This window comes from Temnothorax curvispinosus, unplaced genomic scaffold (assembly GCF_003070985.1).
Source record: "Temnothorax curvispinosus isolate PA1 unplaced genomic scaffold, ASM307098v1 QBEX01017109.1, whole genome shotgun sequence".
In the NCBI taxonomy this organism is placed as follows: Eukaryota; Metazoa; Arthropoda; class Insecta; order Hymenoptera; family Formicidae; genus Temnothorax; species Temnothorax curvispinosus.
The window spans coordinates 39,269-59,830 of record NW_020226889.1 but is presented as its reverse complement, the minus strand read 5'-3'; the positions used below and the strand labels follow the sequence as shown (position 1 = coordinate 59,830).

The following is a 20,562-nucleotide window of genomic DNA, read 5'->3' as shown; positions in this document are numbered from 1 at the left end:
AAATTGAACTAAGTTCATAATTTTGCGGCTATTAAAAGTATAACGGTGAGAGGCGAGAACAGTGAGATAAGACATAACAGAGACCAATATCGGATATTAAGAGCAAATATGAAACAGTCACATCAAGAATCTAATCGGATTATCGGATAATATCAAACTTAAAAGCACATAAAATACTACGAGAATTAGATAACGGCTTCTTTGACGTCAAGTGATTTATTCATAGATACATCTACGATAATATATGCAACAAGAAGTAAATCGCTTTCTTATCGAAAGGAGCGGGGCTTCGCCTCAAATAAGGTCCTATTGCAAAGTGATGATATATCTTTATCGCTATACATATTAAGTTAGCCTTCAGAAGTTACAGAAATGTTTCGCTTTATACAATTATTCGATGGCGAGTAAATTATACACGCCCTGGTCAAAAGGTTTCAAGATAAATTACGGTAAAACTGTAGAGGCGCTCGAGAATATAATAAATTCACAACAGAATACCAGAATCATTCGTAATATTTACCTGCTGCGGAGAAGATCGCAGCTTTAATTATATAATAATCTATATTAGAAAAAAAAGACTACGCTAAGTATGAAAAATCCTATCCCAGTAATGAAAATTCTAATCCGTGAAAATGTCACTTCTCTCAAAAACTGCTTCGAGTATTAATTCTGCAAAAATATTATCCCCACTATTTAGAAAAGAATTTCGTTGTGTTTATGCATGTGTGTGCGCGCATATCAAGGTAAAAGTATATTTACAAAACTATTAGCTGCGTAAAAATGTAACATTCATCATTCAATGGACTAAATAATCACGAGTAATTTACGCTAATTTAACACAATTTGCACGACTATTTCATATTACGCTGAGAATGATGCTGCCGAGATGTTTGCGCACAACGAGAAAGTCGATGCACGTAATAGGGTGTTAGATAGAAAGGCATGTAGGCACTTGTGCCTTAGGTATCTAACGAGTAATTAATAATCTGAAATGATACAAATATCTCACGGTAACGCAGTAGTACAGTAGTTAGAATCTAGCTAGAATACATAAGACGATATACCGTTCCGATTTCCCTTTACGGTAACGCATTGACAATGCACGCTCAACAAAGATAAATATAATATGTATAACTGTCAAACACAAAATATTTTAATTTTAAATATCTTGCGTCCCGTTTTTCTAGTACCGAAACTGAATTGATATTATACATTGTTATATTAAGAAAGAAAAAATAATGAGACAAAGATATCGAAATGTCAACGACTAATGTTAGCGTTCTTGAAAATGCTATCATTAGAAATCTGTTAGATTATATTACCTGCGTCACGTCCAACATTAATCGAAATTACCGATTATTCGATCTTATTGATCTATACAAAAATATATGTATACACAACTCGTCGATTCTTTGTTTCACAGCCTGTTTTAAATAAAAAGTAGCATACTCATTGCCGACAATGTACTAGTGGCTAGAATTTGTCAGTAGAGTCAGTTTTATAATAAATTCGTGTTACAATAAAATTCTATCAATCGAATTCTTCAACGTTTCTCTTAGGCTATAATTAATACTAGAACAATAATCCTCCGTGTTCGTTAGCAAAGCTCGTTCATCAAACGTCAAGGTTTATCCAACAAGTATACAACTATTTAAAACACACTGTGCTGTCGTTGATTTAATCTTTTCGGGTTTTTGCTACAAAACTCAAGATTCTTCAATTTTTTTATCAGTAATTATATTTATATATAATTCTTTCAGACTCGTTCACGATTTATTCGCGATTTAGCCTAAGATAAAAGTTCTTGCTCTATAATATAAAACACTCTGCGTTCCGCATACATTTCGCATTGGATGGAACTTTTACGTTAAGTTAAGAAACACAAACTTTTCATAGTAGTTAAAAAAGAAATAATAGTTAAAGATATTGATATAAAGCGAATTTCGAAAATTCGTATCAGAATCAACGCTCGTTCAAATATCCAATCTCAATTTGTGATAAGACGTTCTACATATAGAATAATGGCATTCTTGGTGGAAAGTCAACGCGGCTTATCGCAAAAATCAACGTCTTCATAAAATGCTTCTCTAATAAATCTTGCAATCTAATAACGTATCTGCTTAATATTATTTGATTGTATACTCTCTGAAATACAAACTAATAATCTTATCCACGTTATGTGATAATAATCCACAAAATTGTTGTACTTAATAATTCAGTAACTTAATTTTGACAATTATTTGAAAAGAGGAACATGATAAAATGCAGCTCTATGGTTAAGAATTTGGAAAATTGCATAGATGACGAACAGATATAAGATGAGGAGAGTCGTAAAAATTATAAACAAGTGTAAACGCAAAACACAGTAGAGTTGTATAGCCTCTGGTGCAAAAACAGAATATTTACAGATTACTATTTCGGGAAGGCAGAGTAGATATGCTAATTTATCTGCTTGTCTGAATCGTTTCTTTTTATTTTATACAAACTATAGCTTATGTTTATTCTATCTTCTGATATATTCTAATATCCTATATGTATAATCTATATTTATGTATAATCATAATACACACATCTCTCAGTCTATTCTGTACATACGATCGGATCGGCGCAAAGGAAATCCTCGCTTGTCGCTTTGTGCACCCAACAGACGTTTTGAAAGCCGATACAAAAGATCGACGGACACTTCGCCGTCGTAACGCCATATTCCGGAACGATTGGTTGTGGATAAATCATTGTTGAACCGACAACATCTTCGAGAATATCGTTCATCGGGTTAATCGGCTTGTAATATATCCTCATTTCAGGGTATACCAATATTAATAGTTAAGATAACACGCATTATAGACCGTGTTGTTAAGATTGCTGCAAATGATGCAGCATCTCGTGGTCACAGATCGTTAATTATCTCGCGTAGAAACTATCTCGTATCATCCACAGTGAAAGGCGCGATTACATAAGATTAAAAAAAAAAAACCGGCAATAACATTCATCTCTACGGAAAAATCGATTACAAAACTATAAAGGCGTACATCACGGTTCATCCGTGATTCGTCCGCTGTTGGTGTGAAATAAAATCAATAATTTTTCGTAAAAAAAAAAAAAAAAAAAAAAAATATCAATCCAACGAAACAACACAGACGAATACTTTCACAGTCGTGCGTAGGTCAAGGTAAAACTAGCGTATGTATCTTCGTACAATCGAATTCCAAGACGCACGCGCGTAAGTGCGTTGATTGTGTATGTGTACATGGAAGCATAGAAATAATTTTTCGATATCGTGCATTGTGCAGCACTGTCCCTAATTGTGAATGAAATTTTCATAGATCGATGTATAAATGCGGATCGATGATTGACTAGCGATGCTACTAGCATCTAAATATCTATAATCTTTGCAAAATACAAATGAAAACCACAATTTATAAGAAATGTTCACTATGTATGATCGCTATACCGTAATTCAACTATGCTATAATACTTTGCATCTTAAGTTCGCTCGCTCGCTGATAAACGATATTCGAATAACGTACGACCTGCAATAGTTCGGTGAGAAACGATGGTTAACGTTAACTTTGCATCGCGAGTTCATAGATCGAGAGTCGCTATTATCGCAAACGTCCCGGAGCCTCGTGCGGAGCTAACAGACGACACGAAGTGGGCTAGTGAATCCTAGGACGAGGAATGTCGTTTTCCTAGACACCCGCTTCTGTGTCGGTGGTGCTGCCATGGTACTCCTGGGGCTGAGAAAGGGAAAGAAGTGCATCCAGGCCTAATGATTCAGCCGGATCTGGCGCGGATCTCGACTATGTTTAACACAAAAAAGACTGCCTCTAAAACTATAGTCGAGTGCATAACAAAACAATGCAACAAAGACGTAAAACTAAAACCTTGTCGAATAAAATTTCATGATGTGGAACGTTTACATATATTCGCTGACATGCATATTTATTATACCTATGAAATAAAATATAAAATGCGGGCGATAATATACACAATCCGATAATGTACATAACCTTGTCGGTTTTACAAAATTAAAAAAAAAAAAAAAAAAACGATACACATTATGTTTTTCCGAACACTTTTTTCCTTACCGATGCACTTTTATCGGCTTCTTTACAGTTGCTACAAATATAATCATCTTCCTCCGCAATTTCTGTACGATCCAATCCGACACAATGCATATGGAACCAACCTTCGCAGCCACCGTCACACTGAACCCAATCTACTTCTTTACCTAAATAACAAATAAAATAAATACGTGTTGAAATATAGACAAAATAAAAATATAATTTTAAAAAGTAACAAATAAGGGTATAATCAAAATACTCTCAAATTAAATCATATACATGAAAATAATTCGTATAACATATTTGATACACACTGTATGATCAAAAAATTTATGTACACAATCATTGGCAATATAATGTTTATTACTGACAATATCCACATTGTATATATTGCGACAAATATCTTTATTATATATATATATAGAGAGAGAGAGAAAGAACATTTATAACGCTTATTAGAAGATATCATTAAAACCACGTTGCAAATATATTGTAGGCAATGTCCTTACCACTAGGCCGTAAGCAGTTAACCGCCGCGCAATCGTCCTCTTCGTCCGAACTTTCTTGCTTGGTCTTCTTCGTGCGATTACCGCCTCGCTTCCTAGGACTTTCATCGCCCTCGCTCTTGCGTTTCATCTGCAATTCATATTTAACTGAAATTAAGCTGTTCAACGTTCGCCAAAACTATGAATTACCGATTGTCATAGATCATTAAAAAATGTCTCAAATTTAAACTTCCTAAAAATCATCGACTTATTCGATGATGTTCACAAAACAGAATTAAGTACTCTTATCATGAATTTAAAGCTATTATGTGTAAATTAGGTGGAATGCAAATTTACCATGAAAATTTGCTGACTTCATTAATTTATCATTTCTAACAAAATTAATATTTTTATTAATACGAAAGATTTAATTCGAGACACAATCAATACCGGAGAGTCAATTACCTTTCGAGGTCCGCGCTTTACAGGGATCGGTGAATTGCTCTGTCTTTTTTCCTTAGTGATAGGACCGCCGCTTTTGCTGCGTTTAACCACATTTTTCTCATCAGCTTTTTGTCGCCCGATTTTCTTAAGTAACTCGAACTCCTCTGATTTCCTCTTCCTACCCCGTTTCTTCACATCCTTCATCTCCTGATTGATATTCGCTTGGACTTCCTCGAGCGACTTGTATTTCCGCATGGTGTTGTGAGTATTCATGTAACTCAATATGCGCCAAATGTGCTGTGTTTCGTCCAATGCGACTTCTAACAAGTCACCTTCCATCATAAGTTCCTCCAAACGCGATCTCGTACTTGAAGATAATGTACCGAATGACTCACTGTCACTCGATTGAGTTTTCCGCCGAACTTTCGAGACTGAAATAATAATATATAAAATGCAATTATTTTCCGATTAAATATTTCAAATACATTGCATATATGTATCGCTATTCGAGAAACTTACTATATGAATATGCGTGTTCATTACTATTGAAAGTACTACATGTTGGTTCGTCATCCAAGGTAACAATATCGTCATCGTCATCCTGAAATATTTAAAATATTTATATATTTCGTTTTATTACTTATAAGCAACATTATTTATAATTAATATATATATAAATCGCAATCAGTACTCACAGCAGTGCTAAGCGTGCTATCATCCGAATGCACTCCGCTAAGTGGCGCGATAGCCTGCACTCTTTGATGCAATTCAGGATTATTCGCTGCCTTTTTCAACTCGCTGCTGATAATTTTTTCCGTTTTCTCTCTCGCTGCAGCTTCTACTAACTTTTGCGACATTACAGAAAGTTTCGTCAGTATCGATGAGACTTCGTCGGTAGACAAAGCTTTCCTCGCTCGATCCTAATTAATATACATTTAGTTAAAGACACCATTTACTTATTTAGATGATGTTATAACATATTTGATGAGAATAACTACCTGCCAATTCATCGCGCGTTCCGTTAAGCACTGCAACGCTTCTCCCTCTGGCAATCGGATCGGAATTTTCTGAAGGCTCACTAAGAGAGCCAGTATAGTTTCCAGACGAGGTCGTCGAGAACGTAGACAGCACGGACACAAAAACTTCATGTCCCTCGGCCCTGGTGGTTTACCTTTGTATGATGTCTTAGACAGAGGCACACAGTTTGCTGTGAAATAAAAGTTCACACATATATGTACACACATAACGAGACAATATAAAATAACTATCTTTGGTTATTTAAATTGTTGTACTTACTGTGGAACCAATCCTTGCAAAGCTCGCACTGGAGCATAATGCCGAATCTTGGTCGCCGGCAAACGCAATACTTGGAATCTTCTACTTCAACTTTCATCTTCATCAAATTTCTCTCTCTCAAGCTTCTCATAGCCTCCATTTCGCGCTGTTCTGCCAGCTTGAAGGCAGCTACCACGTTCGCCGAGTTGCTAGAATCGTCCAATTTTGTATCACAGACATAAACGGCGCCTATGGATTCGTCGCCTTTATTCTTCTTAGTTTTCATTGCCTGTACACCGACGCCGATTCGCGGCGATAGAGCTTCCATCAGCGTATAGTGCGAGTTCTTCCTCAGAAATGTTCTCGCGGTCCTTTCTTTCCATCCTTTCGCCTGTGAAAGCGTAGATTCCAGCGTCGGAAGGTCATTTAGATGCAAAGGGATGTTTCTTCCTTTCCTTAACAAATCGTCCAAGGTATCGTAATACGGAAAGTTCTCTCTCGCTCGTATATCGTCGATCAGTTTCGTCCACGTCTTCGCTTTGTTCAGAATATCTTGAAGAGTATCCAAACTCGGCAAATATGCCTCAACCTTATCAGCCTCGCGAATAAACTCTTCCACAGCCACGATAGTTCGTCTATTTTTGGTGTTGAGAAACACTTTGGCCTTCTCTTCCCACTTATCGATCGCCTTCGTTAACGCGTGCAATTCTGACAATCTATCTTCGATCTTGACATGAGGCGGTATCGTCATGCCTTTCTCGATCAATTTGGCAAGCTCTTCGCGACTAATAGATTTCGGATCATCTTGGAGGGATTTTACTTCTTCTAGCCACTGTATCTGTGCCAATTTCTGTAAAATAAAATATTTTAGTGAAACAAAATATCTACTTTTAAAAATAAACATACGTCTGTGTGGTTACATACTTGTTTCAATCGTACTAGTTGGGGTAATTCGATGCAAATAGAATCACCAAAATCGATGCATTTCTTCAATTTCTCAACATCGCATTTCTCGTCTTTCTCCAATTCTGCCGCATCCTTTTGAAACTGTAATACTTGATCGAGTATAAATTTTACGCCATCCGATTCCTTAAGCTCACAGCACAGGTTGGTTAATTCCTTATAGAAAAGTGTTAATTCTTCCACAGTGAGCTTATACTTAGCGGTATCGACCGTTTGTCTAGTCCTATACAAATGAGAATTGTGTAAAAGCAAATAAAATCATATGAATCACAATACAGAAGCCGCAATAAAATCTTACGCTTGTACCAACCTCGTACGCTGTTTGTTGTTTAATAGCTGTTGCGCAACGCTCGCGCATTTCTCAGCATCTTGCACAGCGGTCGTTAAAGCCGTCAGTAATTCGCTCTCGGGAAACTTTTTGTTTTCAGCTTCGTTCAAAAGTTCTTTCAACTCGGTTAATTCAATTTTGTCATTTTTAGGAACCATCGCTTCCTTCACTTTGGTCACCCACGAGTCAAACGACTCAGCCTTCAGTTTTAATTTTTGCAACATGATCGGTAGCTCGTCCAACGTATATCGATAACGCAACGTATGCTTCTCTGGTGGACAGGTACACAACTCAGCAAAGTGTCTCAGACAAACTAACTGCGAGCTGTGGCACGAACATGTAACTGCACTCAGGAAACAGGTAGTCTTGCATGCTTCGCACTGTCTCTCATCGTCTGGTAGAAGCTCGAAAGCCTCACGTTCCGCCTCCGTCACACCCTGAACAGACCAAGTTATCCAGATGTGTTATCCACAAATACACTAAATCTGTCTCTCGTGTCTTAGCGACTTTTTAATGAAACACTTGATATGACATAAATCATTAAATCTAGAATAGCGATATCGAATTGAAAATTGTATTTCACTGACGCATACGTATCCATCTGCGGAGGGCGAACGTAACGCGGTATGGCGGGATTCGGGAATGGACGCGTTCACGCTGGTTCACGCGATCAACGTGACGCACCGCCCCGAGGATTTGGCGCGTAAATACGCACTTCCAGGCAAGTCCTGCGAAACAGCCGCGAGAACGCGAGAAGACCAAACGCTGCGCGTTTAGTTTAGCATCATGGCACAAGGCTTCGAAAACATAACCTCTTTACTCACCTATATGTAAGTTACATAACTAGAATAAAGGTGCAGCGAATAAAAGTCAGTCAAGGCTGACGGTCACGATTACGCGAATTATTTCGGCCACGAGAACGCAACGATAACAGCAGGTTCGACGGAATCGGCAATAATGAAAATACGTGGCGACACTAATTACGTTTATAACGTGGACAGATTGTCCTGCCAGCTCCAAATGGTTGACGTCGTTGACGACGATACCAGGATACCGCGAGTGCATATATATACGAATTTTGCCGCGCCGCGCGGCCCGCGTGTGCGTATGTGTGCTGTGTGCTCGTATTCGTGTGTGTGCGCGTGTGCGCGCGCATGTGCGTCAGCCGCCAGCGCGCTCAGCGCTGTTGGCACGTAACGACGTACTACTTGGCCTAAATATATTGACCTTCCACAACGGTATTGCCAGTGTTCACACATTAGATCTTTTCCATTGGAAACAAGACCGTATCGGCCCTGGTATTCGTAGTCGGATCTTATATTATATTTAAAACCGTCTTAGGTACAATCTTAGGGCCTGAGCAGAATGACTGTCTTATAGAAATTTAAGATAATGTTTTATGCTTTTTAAATCTTTATTTTTCATAACGCACAATACTGTCTTGTGTCTCAAGTCTCACAAATATTGACACTTCGTACACACGTTTAAAACGTTAGTTTTAAAGCACAAGACAGTATTGTGGGTTACTAAAAACAAAGATTTAAAGCACAAAACATTGTCTTAAAATTACAAATCAGCATTCTGCTTAGGCCCTTTAAGGCTTCTGAATACTCGCCGTACTCCTTATTTGATGACGTCAGAAGCGAGAAACGTTGAAAATTCTTGCGTGCAATTTCCAAATAAAAAGATATTTGCATAAAATAATACTTCAACACACTTCAAAAATACTCCGAGGTCTATCTCTTTCCCTTGACACTTGACAGTCGATAAACAGCCGTAAAATGAATGTAATACGAAGCCTAGTCATACAGGCTTATGCGCAAGCACATGACTAGGCTTCGTATTACATTCATTTTACGGCTGTTTATTGACTGTCAAGTGTCAAGGGAAAGGGATAGACCTCGGAGTATTTTCAAACTGTGCCGAAGTATTATTTCATGCAAATATCTTTTTATTTGGAAATGACACGCAAGAATTCTCAACGTGTCATTTCTTGCTTTTTGATGTTATCAAACAAGAACAGACAAGCGGCGAATACCCGGGAAGCTTAAGATGTTATATACCAATCGCAACAGAGCCGCATTAGCATCTTAAGACGATTTTGAAATAAGAAAGTACTACGAATATCGAAACGCGATACGAATATGGAACATCTTTCCTAAATCTTGAGATATAAAATATTCGACATTTCGGGTATCAACGAATAAATAATGTACAGCAGCAGTTAAAGAGTAAAACAAAACTAGGTTCGTTGTAAAACAATTGATATAAAAAACATTAAATATTTAGAGATGACAAATGGTAATTAATTAGTAATTAAAATCTTAAATTCTCATTAAAAGATTGCGTCATAAGATGCTACAAGTTGTTCGTATTAAGAAATCTAATATATAGTATTAAATATTGATATATAGACTTACCCATTCTAGTAAGTTTTTCCGCAATTTTTTCTCATCCTCCACCATTTGCAACATGTCGTGATACGTCGCGGTTGCGACTCCGATATCTAACGTATCTGGATCCAATGACATTTTACAAACTAGCTCATCGTGAGAAAATACACAGAATCTTCTTAAATTTGAATAATGCGTGATGCATTCCCGTCCGATCTTAAGCTGATAAGAAAAACAATTATTTTAGTATTACTACTCGAGTATGTGTAAGGTATAATTTAAATTGTCGAATGTCCTAATACCGCACGCGCGTCTATTTTATTCGGATCTAAACGAATTCGAGTGTACCACGATTTACATACCCAATCTGCTGGTGCAAAATTGACAGCTTCTGCAAAATTGTAACCCTGATTAAAGCCTGCGTGGTACGCTCTTGGAAATGTCACGACAAATTCACCTGCGTGCTGATCTGTTCTAAATACCGGTACTCCTGTTAAACAATTACAAAATTATATCAACCATAAAAATAAATGTAAAATAATAAATTTTAAAAAAATGTTGCAGTTGCAAACTAGATAAATTTCAGATAATCTGAGTTAGAAGAAACAAATCTTACAAGTTTCCTGATCTTTTCTTTTCAACGATAAATCATCTTTATAAATTTGTTATATATTTTTAATTATACATATATAGAAATGTATTCGTTTTTTAATGTATGTGAACACTATGTACGGCATACCTTCGCTTATTAATATATTTGGGTTCATAATGGTAACAAGTTGATGCAACAAATCGGGCTGACTGTGAAACAGTTCCGGTGCGGCGGACTTCATGGATTTCTCGAAACGTTCCGCCTGAGAACCCGGTACGCCATACCATGTCTTTGGTTCGCCCCAATGCAGATAATTAATGGAATAACTCCAATGATCCTCATTGTGCCAACAGAATGTCGCGAAGCACATGCCGACATACATCCAAGGAACTTTCATGCCACTAATATCAGCATTAATGTGACCCAGGATGCTTCCACGTAAAACTGGCAAATTATTCAAATTCCACGAAGATTCGGCATATTCTTGATCGCAAGTGAATAAATTAACGCTGGTCTTGGTTGGAAATCCGGATCCATGATCCATCGTGTGCAAGTCGGCGCCGTATTCTACAGTCACGTCTTCGTCGATGGACGAGACTATTCGCCAGAACTCTTTTTCCACTAGTGATGTTGGAACCATCTACAGACAAAAAATTATTAAATATATAACAAAGATAAAAATATACATATATATACGAGTGTGCATCTCTCGTAATGGCCAGCGATGACTCACATGCACAGGCATATTAAAGTAGTCGCTCTTGAACTGATCAGCCATTTCTCCGAATTGCTGCAGCGTGTACTCTCTCTGCGCTTGTTCGAAGCCGAACGCCTCCATTGGCTTCGAGACCTCCTCGGCGACGCACTTGGGACATCGCCAGTCACCCTTTGGTATTTCCGTCAATGGTGGCATAAGGCAAAATGTGTGATAGCTGTCATCACATCCATCGCACAACAGCATGTTTTCTTCATTGTCACCTCTCCCGCAATTGTGACAAATATATTTGGCCAACTAAATGAGAACGGAGGAAAAGATAAAAAAATTAAATTATCATAGTATATAGTTATTGAATTATATACTATTTCTTATTGTTAAGTGTTATAAATTTATATAACATAAATAGATTGTCAACGTAAACTTACAGGATCAAAATCGTAAACAAGTTTCAAACCACGCGTTTTGTTAGATTTCTTTCCCTCTTTGGTATTAAAGCCAGCCATTTTCGGGCCTGGTCCGTAAAATTGTAATTTTTTAAGTTCTTTGCTTTTATCCGTATCGCAACTGAGCCTGTTTTTAATCTTATCCTTGCATTCATTGTCCGAATCGCATTCCTCCTTGCAGTCTTCCTGTTTAATCGATGCATCTTGCTTCTCTTCTTGCCCGGAAAATCGCTTAGATCGCCGCGAGAATTTTTCATTTGGCGGTTTAATTTGCTGTCGAGATATTATGCCATGCGGCTTATAATCGCGATCCCTCTTCTCATTCGCGTCCGAATCTGGCTCCATTTTCTATATAAACCAAACGAAAAATTAGTTTGCACGTGACTACAAAACATAATCGCATAATTATTACTAGTTTAAATAAATTATAATTAAATTAAAAACAATTAATTTCACGAGAATGTTAACGTGATATGAACGTGACAATGAATAATTTCCCGCGGGCCAAAATTTGACTTACAATATCTGACAATGTCTTTCCTTGCTTGAAAACGTCAAAGGGATATAAAATTCTCTCGTAGTGATTTTTCAATATGCTGCCTACGCTTCGTCCGGATGGATAGCCCAGTTTATTGGCAATTTTTGCCCATCTTCTTTCCTTGGTCACAGTTTCTATGCCACCTGCAAATATAACGCGTAGAAATTAAAACTGTAAACGTATAAAGTGTGCGATAAATAAAATATAGAAATAAAATTTACCTTCGTCTGTGACTATTTTATGTAGGGAATACAAGTCTAATGCCTTGCGTTCTACCAGCGGAATTTTCAAGGAGGAACCTTGAAGCTCCCAAAACTTTGCGATTTGATCTAAGAAATTAAGCTTTATCCTGGTCTTGGCTTCTAATTCGTTTAACCTTTGTATTCTCGGAACAAATTTGAATTTGTCCACGTCCACGGCAAATGGTGGCTGCCAGTTCTGCAACACAAACCATAACGTTAATGAATATCTACAAAAAGAAGTTTGATTTGATAGTTTTATTTGGACATAAATTTGGAATAAAGGATAAAAATTCTCTCGGTTCCCCTCTCTCCCTCCTCACTCACTTGTACATATAAAGTTTAAGTTTAGAAAAATATTTTGAATTTAAAGTCGATTAATAGTTATATGTACTTGTGACATCGACAGCGGATTATTACTTATTCACGGAGCTGGAGATCCGGTACTATTTCGGGTCGTAACTAGAGGCGCGGTATACGTGGCCCTTACCTCACTGTAACTAACGACTAACGTCTAACGTTCGATAGCAAGGATAAGAAGATACGTGAGTTTTCAACAAACTTCCTTCGATAGACATCGTACACACATCAGGTTAAATTTGGAGTAAAGATGTCAACGTGTAGATTTAATCTCGTTTATATATTGAGATCTGACAAACTCTATCCAAGTATTTTATCCTGAATATAATATAATATAACAAATATTTTACACTATATAATACATATTATTATACAGACAAATTGTAGAAAACCTACGTATATCTACATATTTTTTATTTACAAGATGGCACGTGCATTGATTGTTATTCATATTTATAGATATTCTATTTATAGAGATTCTACTCGTATAATTATGTAATGAAACAACGAAACGAAACAATCGATAAAGTGTTACGAGGACTTGGAAACATTTGGATGGTTGCACAGAGAAAAGTCGATTTCCAAATTTAAAGAATTTAATATTAATATCGAAGTTCGCTGCAACAAATTGTATGCGCGACCAAGTTTCGTTGATCGGTTCTACACTAACCAAGTCGTATGTCGGAACGCAGCCGACGATTCAAGGAGAGACGTACTTTTTCGAGAATAAACGTTCCTCATTCTTCCGACTCCGACAAGTCAAACATACGACTTATCGTAAAAGGCTTAATTAACAGGCCTAATTAAGCAGCAAGCGTCCAACGCCCGTGTGTAACGACGGCTACGACACACAACTTCCATAATGGCGGCGTGCTCTCGGCCAAATATCAGCCTCTAGGCGTCTAGGCTCTAGAAAGCGTTAGAGGCTGCCTTCATCGTCGTGCTCCTTCATCGTGCGTAGCGTAACGTCCGTGCAAGTTGGTTGGACCAAAATTCAGCGGAGCGCAGATTTTCGGTGACGTTCCACGCAGTAGGAAAATTTATTACGATTCTTTCATTTGTCAATTGAATTGGGCGACGTATACTCCGAAAGCAAGTCAAGTATAGACAGATGGTGAATAAAATTTAGAAAATTTTAATTAAGTAGGCGTAGTCGAGTTTTTGTTTTGCACGCTGGGACTCGAAGCGTGCAACGTCAACGTAAAGAGTCAAATGTAAAACGAGTAACAGATTATATCATATATGTATATTAGATGAACGAAGAAAAAAAAAAACAATTTTGTATTTTTTATGTCCATAGTCATAATGCACGAGTATGCAGATATATACGATGTACGATGCCCTCGCCTCCTGGCCCCTCCCTCCCCTCCGAGAGCCCCGCGCCCCGCGCCCAACTTTAGACTAGTTCAGACGGTTCAGACGTGACGCCGCAAATAATGCCTCTATCGATTCTTTTTGGGAGGATCCGCGATAGAGGAAACTTTACTTTACTGTATCCCTTTCGCACTTGTAACGATCGCGTTTTGGGACGTTCTAAGTGCAATGTAAGTAAACTTGCCACGGCGCGGCATGGCAGTTTACCTCGTTACTTTCAGCAGTTTCAGCCACATATATGCGTCATTCCCTGTTCTCTCGGGCGACAGAGAAGAAAGAGACACTTGATCGGAATATTTCGAGGCTCATTAAACGGTTTGAGAAGCCGTGCAGGTGTCGGTGTCGCAGGATGAAACCAAACTCGAAAAAATGTGTTTTTTCGTACAAAATGCGCGATTAATGGATTTTACTTATTTGCTCGTTCAGCCTTTATCAATATAGAACGCTATTGCTGATAAAGATTACTCAAAAAATAGCCAACACTGCGCACTAACGTCTTGGACATCTTGGACGAACGTTCCCCACATCACGTTACACTTGTTCATGCACGTATTGGAAGCAATAAACAAAGCAGCTCCGAGCTCCGAGTTTTCCATCGATATGACGCGTTAAAATTAAACGATTAGAGATTAGATAAAACAACAATGCATCGCGGTCGTAAATTATGCAGAATCACTCATAAATCGGTCGTATCGGAACGAAGTAAGAAGAAACGTCGTAGAGACAACTTGCAAAGTTTCAGCAAATGGAGAGAGAGGGAGAGAGAGAGAGAGAATAAAATAAAGTAATAAACAATCGACTACAGCCGGGATAATTATTAGGTATCGATTAGCCGGCGTAGGTAAAAATCAATACGTATTCGAGAGTTTGCGGCGCCTTGACGCTAGGTTTTGACGGGCAGGCAGGCAGGCTTACACCTGCCAGAGAGAACGACGTCCGGACATCGCGGTATACGCGCGCGCGCGTTATCATTTCACCTTCGTGCGGCTACGTTTTCGCCTAGACGTACTTCCTCACGATCTTTACTGTCGCGTATTAAAGATTGCCACCTATCTCAATGCACTTGTCGCTCAAAATTCGCGTCGCGACGCGACGCGAGGCGAAGCACGCGGAAGTGAATGCCAAAATGTCGCGGTCGCGGACGAGGAGAAATTTGGTCAGAGGCGAAAAGCATGTTTTAGGAAGGAAGAAGGAAAAGATGAACTTTAAGCTCTTAACTCTATGTATATCGGGCGGCAGATGCCATGCGATCGATATATATGCACGTAGGGTTTAACCGTTAAGCGCTTCGTCATTAGGTACTTAAACGTCTACGTTTTTGCATTTTTCTGCAAAACGTTCTCACGCGGACGATATTTCCACGTCTCCACGTTTCTACGTCGCGGTCTCGGTCGCGTCGCGCGCGCGAGCCAAAAAACATGCGTCTCTCGCGGATCTGTTCGAATATTTGCGTCGCCCACGCTAGTCGTAGGAAGAAAAAGCAGTTTCCGGAGTCGTCGGAGTTTTTCCTCGTTTATATACGGAAACAAGATGGTGGCGCAAATAGTTTCTAATGGTGGCATAAAACCGACGACGGACGAGTCCGTCCATTCGGGCGACTCGGGACTCGGGACTCGGGTGGATGCTCCGAGCTCAGGTGGGAATGGGAAGATCGCGAAAGGTTTCGCGTTGGGGCAAACAGATCCGACCGACGTGCACGGGAGAACCCTGGCAGGCTACGGCCGAGAGAGCTCGTGGAGTGAAAGGTGACGATAGCGCGGAAAAAAATTATGTCATGCGGCGAACTGCAACGCGCCCAGCGATGAGATTCTCTCCTCGGCACTCGGCAGCGGCAGGCAGGAACACGCCCGCACGCCCGCTCGGCCCCGCTCGCGACGGAAAAACTCCGCTTCGAGGCTCGACTGGCTCGAGGGACGAGGAGAGCGATCAGCGAACGAGACGGAAGCGACGCGGAAGCGACCGGAGGAGAGCCCGTTGCGTTTGAAAGGCGCACGTTTTTCGGTTTCGGCCGCGGCCGCGGCCGCGGTCGCGAACGCGACGATAACGGGAACGCGCCGCGCCGCGCCGGCACGCGCGCGTCCTGTTCGACTATTCTGTTTGGATAAAATCGCGACCTCGCGATCGTCCTTTTCCTCAGTTTTCTAGAGACGTAGCATCTCGCCGATATTTCCTCGAGGCCCTCGTGTCTCGCCATTTTACATGGCGCGGGCGGTCGACCGCACCGCGCGCACTTATCGTTATTTAACGCGACCCTATATACGCTCGTATCGATGTTTCCGTTACTGTTTTTTACTAATATCACCGTTGTCATCGACGTTCGTGGCGATGCGCGTCCGCGAAAGGTATTCCGTAATCCCGTCGTGCAGCCGTACGTTACGTTACGTCGCGACGAGCGGAAAAGGAGACGACGAAGAGTTTTTCCATCTCGCTTCCATCTCGTTCGATATCGAGCGTCTCGACGGTCAGGAGCGTCCACTCTTTTTCCTACGTTTCCTTTCCCTTCTCGCCGCTTCTCGCCGCTTTGTCCGACATCCTAACGCAACGCGTGACCACACGTACGCGTGTTACGTTTCGCAGGCGGAGAAAACATGGAGACCTCGTGGAAGAGGCAGCGCGCAGCGAGAGGAAGGTGGAATACACGATGCGTGTCTCGTGTCGATCACGCGAGCAAGTCCCCCTGAACCTTTGCTTCTTCTTGTTCCTCGTCCTCGTCCTCGTCCTCGTCGTTGTCGTGATCGTCGACGACATTCTACTTATTTGAAAAAAGTGCGTTTTACATAAAAACGAGGTCGCGCACTCCTCGTTCGAGGATGCGACTCTCGTGCCCTTTCTTTCAGACTGCGCGACAAGAGAGAGAGAGAGAGAGAGAGAGAGAGAGTCCAGGCGGAAGGATAGGATAGGATCGACGTCGAGGATGTCGAGGATATGACGAGAAGGGGGGCAACGTTCAAAGAGCGATGCGACGACGCGCATAGGGAATAGAAGCTATGCGTCCGACCGTCCGCGTGTGCGCCCGACGACCTGGACTGGGACCTGGGTGCTACTCACGGGTGGCGGTTTAATCTTGCAGATGCCGGACCTCTCGGCGATCGGCCGTATCTTGGCGATGTAGGCGAGAGGGTCGTGGAACTCCTCGTTGGTCGGCTCGAACACTGGAGCTTCCGGCGGCACCGTGAACTCAAAGTCGGTCTCGGTGCGATCGCAGGCCATATCTTGAGCGCAACGGTGCGTCCCGCAGCCGCGAATCTCGTTGTTCCTCGATCCCATTGCCGTGATGTCGTGATGCCGTGATTCGGGGATCGGAGGCACGCCGCGCCGCGCCGTCCGTTCCTTCGACGCTGGCTGGCTGACTGGCACGCACGCACGCACGTACGCACGCCCGCCCGCCCGCCCGCACGCACTTTAAATTCGAGCAAAAGCCTCGGCGCCAGGCACCACCGGGCGACGACGTCGCTACTCGACCCGAATTAATCGCGGAACCACGTTACCACGAGTTCCCGGATCGATCATGTTCCTGCGCGCGGATCCACTGGACGCTGCTCCTGCTGCCTGACGATAAACGACGCGCAACGGACACGAATCACGCGGATGTAGCATCAACCTTACGTGAAGCTTCGTACACGACCCGCCATTCACCACGACTGATCACCTTCTCCACTCTCCACTTCTCTGAGTTCTCTCTTCTCTCCGCGCCTCCGCTCTCCGCGCCACCGCTTTCCGCTCTCCGCTCTCCGCTCTCCGCGCAGTCCGAGCTACCCTCACCCCCCTGCCCTCGCTCCCCGCCCGGCGGCCCTGCCCGCAGTGCCCGCTGCCGCGCCGTGGTGGCCAGCAGTACTTGAGTAACGGCTCGACGAGAGCGCCATCGGCGGACGGCAAAATCCGTTTGGCGTTTCGTCTGGTTCCGTCGTCACGTCCGTCTGCTTTGCGTCTGCGCGCTATCTTGCCTGTCAGCGGCCACCTTAAGGTGGATTTTCATGAGCAGTGAACGGCAGCAGCAGCAGTTTAGTACGTTACTTGTTTTGAATCACTTTCGGCGCTAATTTTTTGCTGCTCCAAGTTCAGGCTTCCAAACTCCGGTTAACTTATGCTAGGTCTACAATGCGAGTCGTAAAGTCGTGAGTCGTAAGAATTGACCAATCACAATCGAATTTGAGGAGAATAATCGACTGTGAGTGGTCAATTCTTACGACTCACGACTTTACGACTCGCATTGTAAACCTAGCATAAAGCCCGTGTCACACTACGTATCGCGGACACGGATCGGATTGGGATTACGGATCGCGGATCGGATGTCAGCCAATCACAGATGAGCTGCTCATCTATGATTGGCTAGATTACGGTCCGCGATCCGCAATCTCAATCCGATCCGTGTCCGCGATACGTAGTGTGACACGGGCTTAATGGAGGATTCACACTGCGTCCGATGTTCGACGTACGATGATCCGACATCCAATAACAGAATTTATTATTAGAGACAAAAATTTCCTATTGGATGTCGGATCGTCGTACGTCGAACATCGGACGCAATGTGAATTCTCCATAAGAGCCACGCACGTTTGACTTCAGCCTTCTTCTTCTTCGTCTCGTTATTGGCACAGCTTTTCTTTCGTATTCGCATCAGCCATTGGCCGCGTTCAGCAGATACAACTGTTGAGTGTCGTCTTATCAACACGCTACGTTGATTTGTTGGGTCTAAAAGTAAGAGCCAATCACGTTCGACTGCTACTGAGCGGCTTGATCTGCTGAACGCGCCCATGATCAGACGGCACGGGGCAGTGGCACATCTTCGGTCTTGTGAAAATCTATGGAGACGTGATCGTAAAAATATTGCGGCACTTCCTGACTTCCAGGCACTTCTGCTGACTTCTGCTGCTACGTGTTGTCGTGAGTACAGAACGTACGTATTACGTAATTATTTCATGTTTTCGACATTGTATTAGATTTTACTGAAACTTTTAAAATTCAAGTTTGGGATATTAAAAAACGTTTTAAAGAATATTCGTTACCACTACGCGAGAGATTGGTTATGTTTCGCTAAATGTGTCACGGTCTCGTAACAACGCACCGTTTTCAGACTTTAGTTAATATGGGGAAGGAGTTCGGAAACCTTGCCAAAATCAATGGCATCGTCTTCTTTCGACTCAGTCCATACGAGCAGAAAGCCTTCAAAGGAATAATCTCCGAAGGTGTTCCAAACACTATTCGTCGCATCCGAGGCAGCATATTCCGCGTTGCTCCTTGTAAGTGTATTTAGTACGTGGTTCGTAGTGCGTACATATTTAATTACTTGACGTTATATTTATTTCATAACTTAACGCTTTAATGGGTGATTCTTGTTGTTGCAGTCTTCATGTTTACCTACCTGCTCGTTAATTGGGCGAAAGAGAAGAACCTTGCTCTTTCTCGCAAAAATCCCAAGGATTATGAGAACGATACATAAATATAGGTGAATAACGTTCTAGTTAATGGCACTTAGTTTTTATTTATAAGGTGAAATGCCTTTAACGTAATCTTATCTTCACGTGTAAAGTAAAAGAATAAATATTGTGTAAGACGTAATATATATATGTACTAGAAATATTTTGGATTTCTTGATAAACTTGTTGCTTTCCTCTCTTACGAGTTATGACGAGTATGCGCACATATATAAACGATACGTAATATGAGTCGTATAAAAAATATCGTATATCATGTTTAACTTTTAACAGGCAGGTTTTTTTCATGACTTTATGATTTTTACTTATAACTTTCATATATGTACGTGTTAAAGTGTTATACTAGGTTAGGCTTCCTCATTGAGCCTAAAAATAGGCTTTCCATCCTCCAGATAGAGGTTAAAAATAGATACTTATTTTACAAAACAATGTAAAAATCAGTTCTGTATACAATGACGTTATACAGTTTATAAATATTTTTCTGCCTATTATTTTTTGTAAAAATATTAAGTCTGTAACATTACCACGGCCACGTAGTCAATACAAATAATTAAATGTAGATAATTAATTATTGTAACGAAATCAACGGTTTATTTATATTTTCCAAGTTATCGAATTAATTTTTTTTAAATTTTTAACGGAGACACGTTCTTTTCTATGAGCGTGATGTTCTGGTCGACTAGACTCTCCAACCGGAATACGAATGCCATTTTCCTCAAGGTGTGGGACAATACCTGTCTCCAACTCTCTCCACTACTGTCCTATTTGAGACGTTGTCTTGGTCTTATTGAATAAGATTAGACGATTAGAAGATTTGTTGTTATACGTCATACGACATTCATTAAATACGCGCGACGAGATTAAATTGACCGCCATTAACCACAACCCGGTCAATTAAACTTGAGCATTTT

At 41.0% G+C, this 20,562-nt stretch overlaps 2 protein-coding genes across 6 annotated transcripts; one reads left to right on the top strand and one right to left on the bottom strand.

Annotated features, from left to right (window-relative positions):
* Positions 1 to 200: 200 nt before the first annotated feature.
* LOC112467251 (lysine-specific demethylase lid) lies at positions 201 to 17,933 on the bottom strand. 4 transcript variants are annotated; one of them, XM_025035783.1, is made up of 18 exons: positions 17,265 to 17,933; positions 12,465 to 12,681; positions 12,226 to 12,386; positions 11,688 to 12,053; positions 11,278 to 11,556; positions 10,692 to 11,184; positions 10,315 to 10,442; positions 9,980 to 10,174; positions 7,542 to 7,996; positions 7,193 to 7,454; positions 6,290 to 7,118; positions 5,992 to 6,200; positions 5,689 to 5,913; positions 5,513 to 5,594; positions 5,015 to 5,424; positions 4,574 to 4,700; positions 4,089 to 4,231; positions 201 to 3,800 (listed from the first exon to the last, which is right to left on the bottom strand). In XM_025035783.1, exons 1-18 carry the CDS (start codon positions 17,481 to 17,483, stop codon positions 3,690 to 3,692), a joined length of 4,911 nt encoding a protein of 1,636 aa, XP_024891551.1. In that variant the 5' UTR covers positions 17,484 to 17,933; the 3' UTR covers positions 201 to 3,689. The 4 variants fall into 4 exon arrangements, with proteins under 4 accessions (XP_024891551.1, XP_024891552.1, XP_024891554.1 ...); XM_025035784.1 differs by having other exon boundaries at positions 201 to 3,737; XM_025035786.1 differs by lacking the exon at positions 17,265 to 17,933 and adding an exon at positions 15,132 to 15,214.
* A 1,066-nt stretch (positions 17,934 to 18,999) lies between these two features.
* Positions 19,000 to 19,796, top strand: LOC112467252 (cytochrome b-c1 complex subunit 8). 2 transcript variants are annotated; one of them, XM_025035788.1, is made up of 3 exons: positions 19,000 to 19,100; positions 19,291 to 19,456; positions 19,562 to 19,796. In XM_025035788.1, exons 2-3 carry the CDS (start codon positions 19,303 to 19,305, stop codon positions 19,654 to 19,656), a joined length of 249 nt encoding a protein of 82 aa, XP_024891556.1. In that variant the 5' UTR covers positions 19,000 to 19,100; positions 19,291 to 19,302; the 3' UTR covers positions 19,657 to 19,796. The 2 variants fall into 2 exon arrangements, with proteins under 2 accessions (XP_024891556.1, XP_024891555.1); XM_025035787.1 differs by having other exon boundaries at positions 19,004 to 19,113.
* The last annotated feature ends 766 nt before the right edge of the window (positions 19,797 to 20,562 follow it).

What these genes read in the sequence shown, in the direction of transcription:
- LOC112467251 (XM_025035783.1), bottom strand. Translation starts at nt 17,483, where the DNA reads ATGGGATCGAGGAACAACGAGATTCGCGGCTGCGGGACGCACCGTTGC. An exon ending in AAATATATTAATAAGCGAAG is followed by an intron (nt 10,443 to 10,691) that starts GTATGCCGTACA and finishes ATTGTTTAACAG; the next exon opens with GAGTACCGGTATTTAGAACA. An exon ending in ATAGCACGCTTAGCACTGCT is followed by an intron (nt 5,595 to 5,688) that starts GTGAGTACTGAT and finishes TAAATATTTCAG; the next exon opens with GATGACGATGACGATATTGT.
- LOC112467252 (XM_025035788.1), top strand. Translation starts at nt 19,303, where the DNA reads ATGGGGAAGGAGTTCGGAAACCTTGCCAAAATCAATGGCATCGTCTTC. An exon ending in CATATTCCGCGTTGCTCCTT is followed by an intron (nt 19,457 to 19,561) that starts GTAAGTGTATTT and finishes TTGTTGTTGCAG; the next exon opens with TCTTCATGTTTACCTACCTG.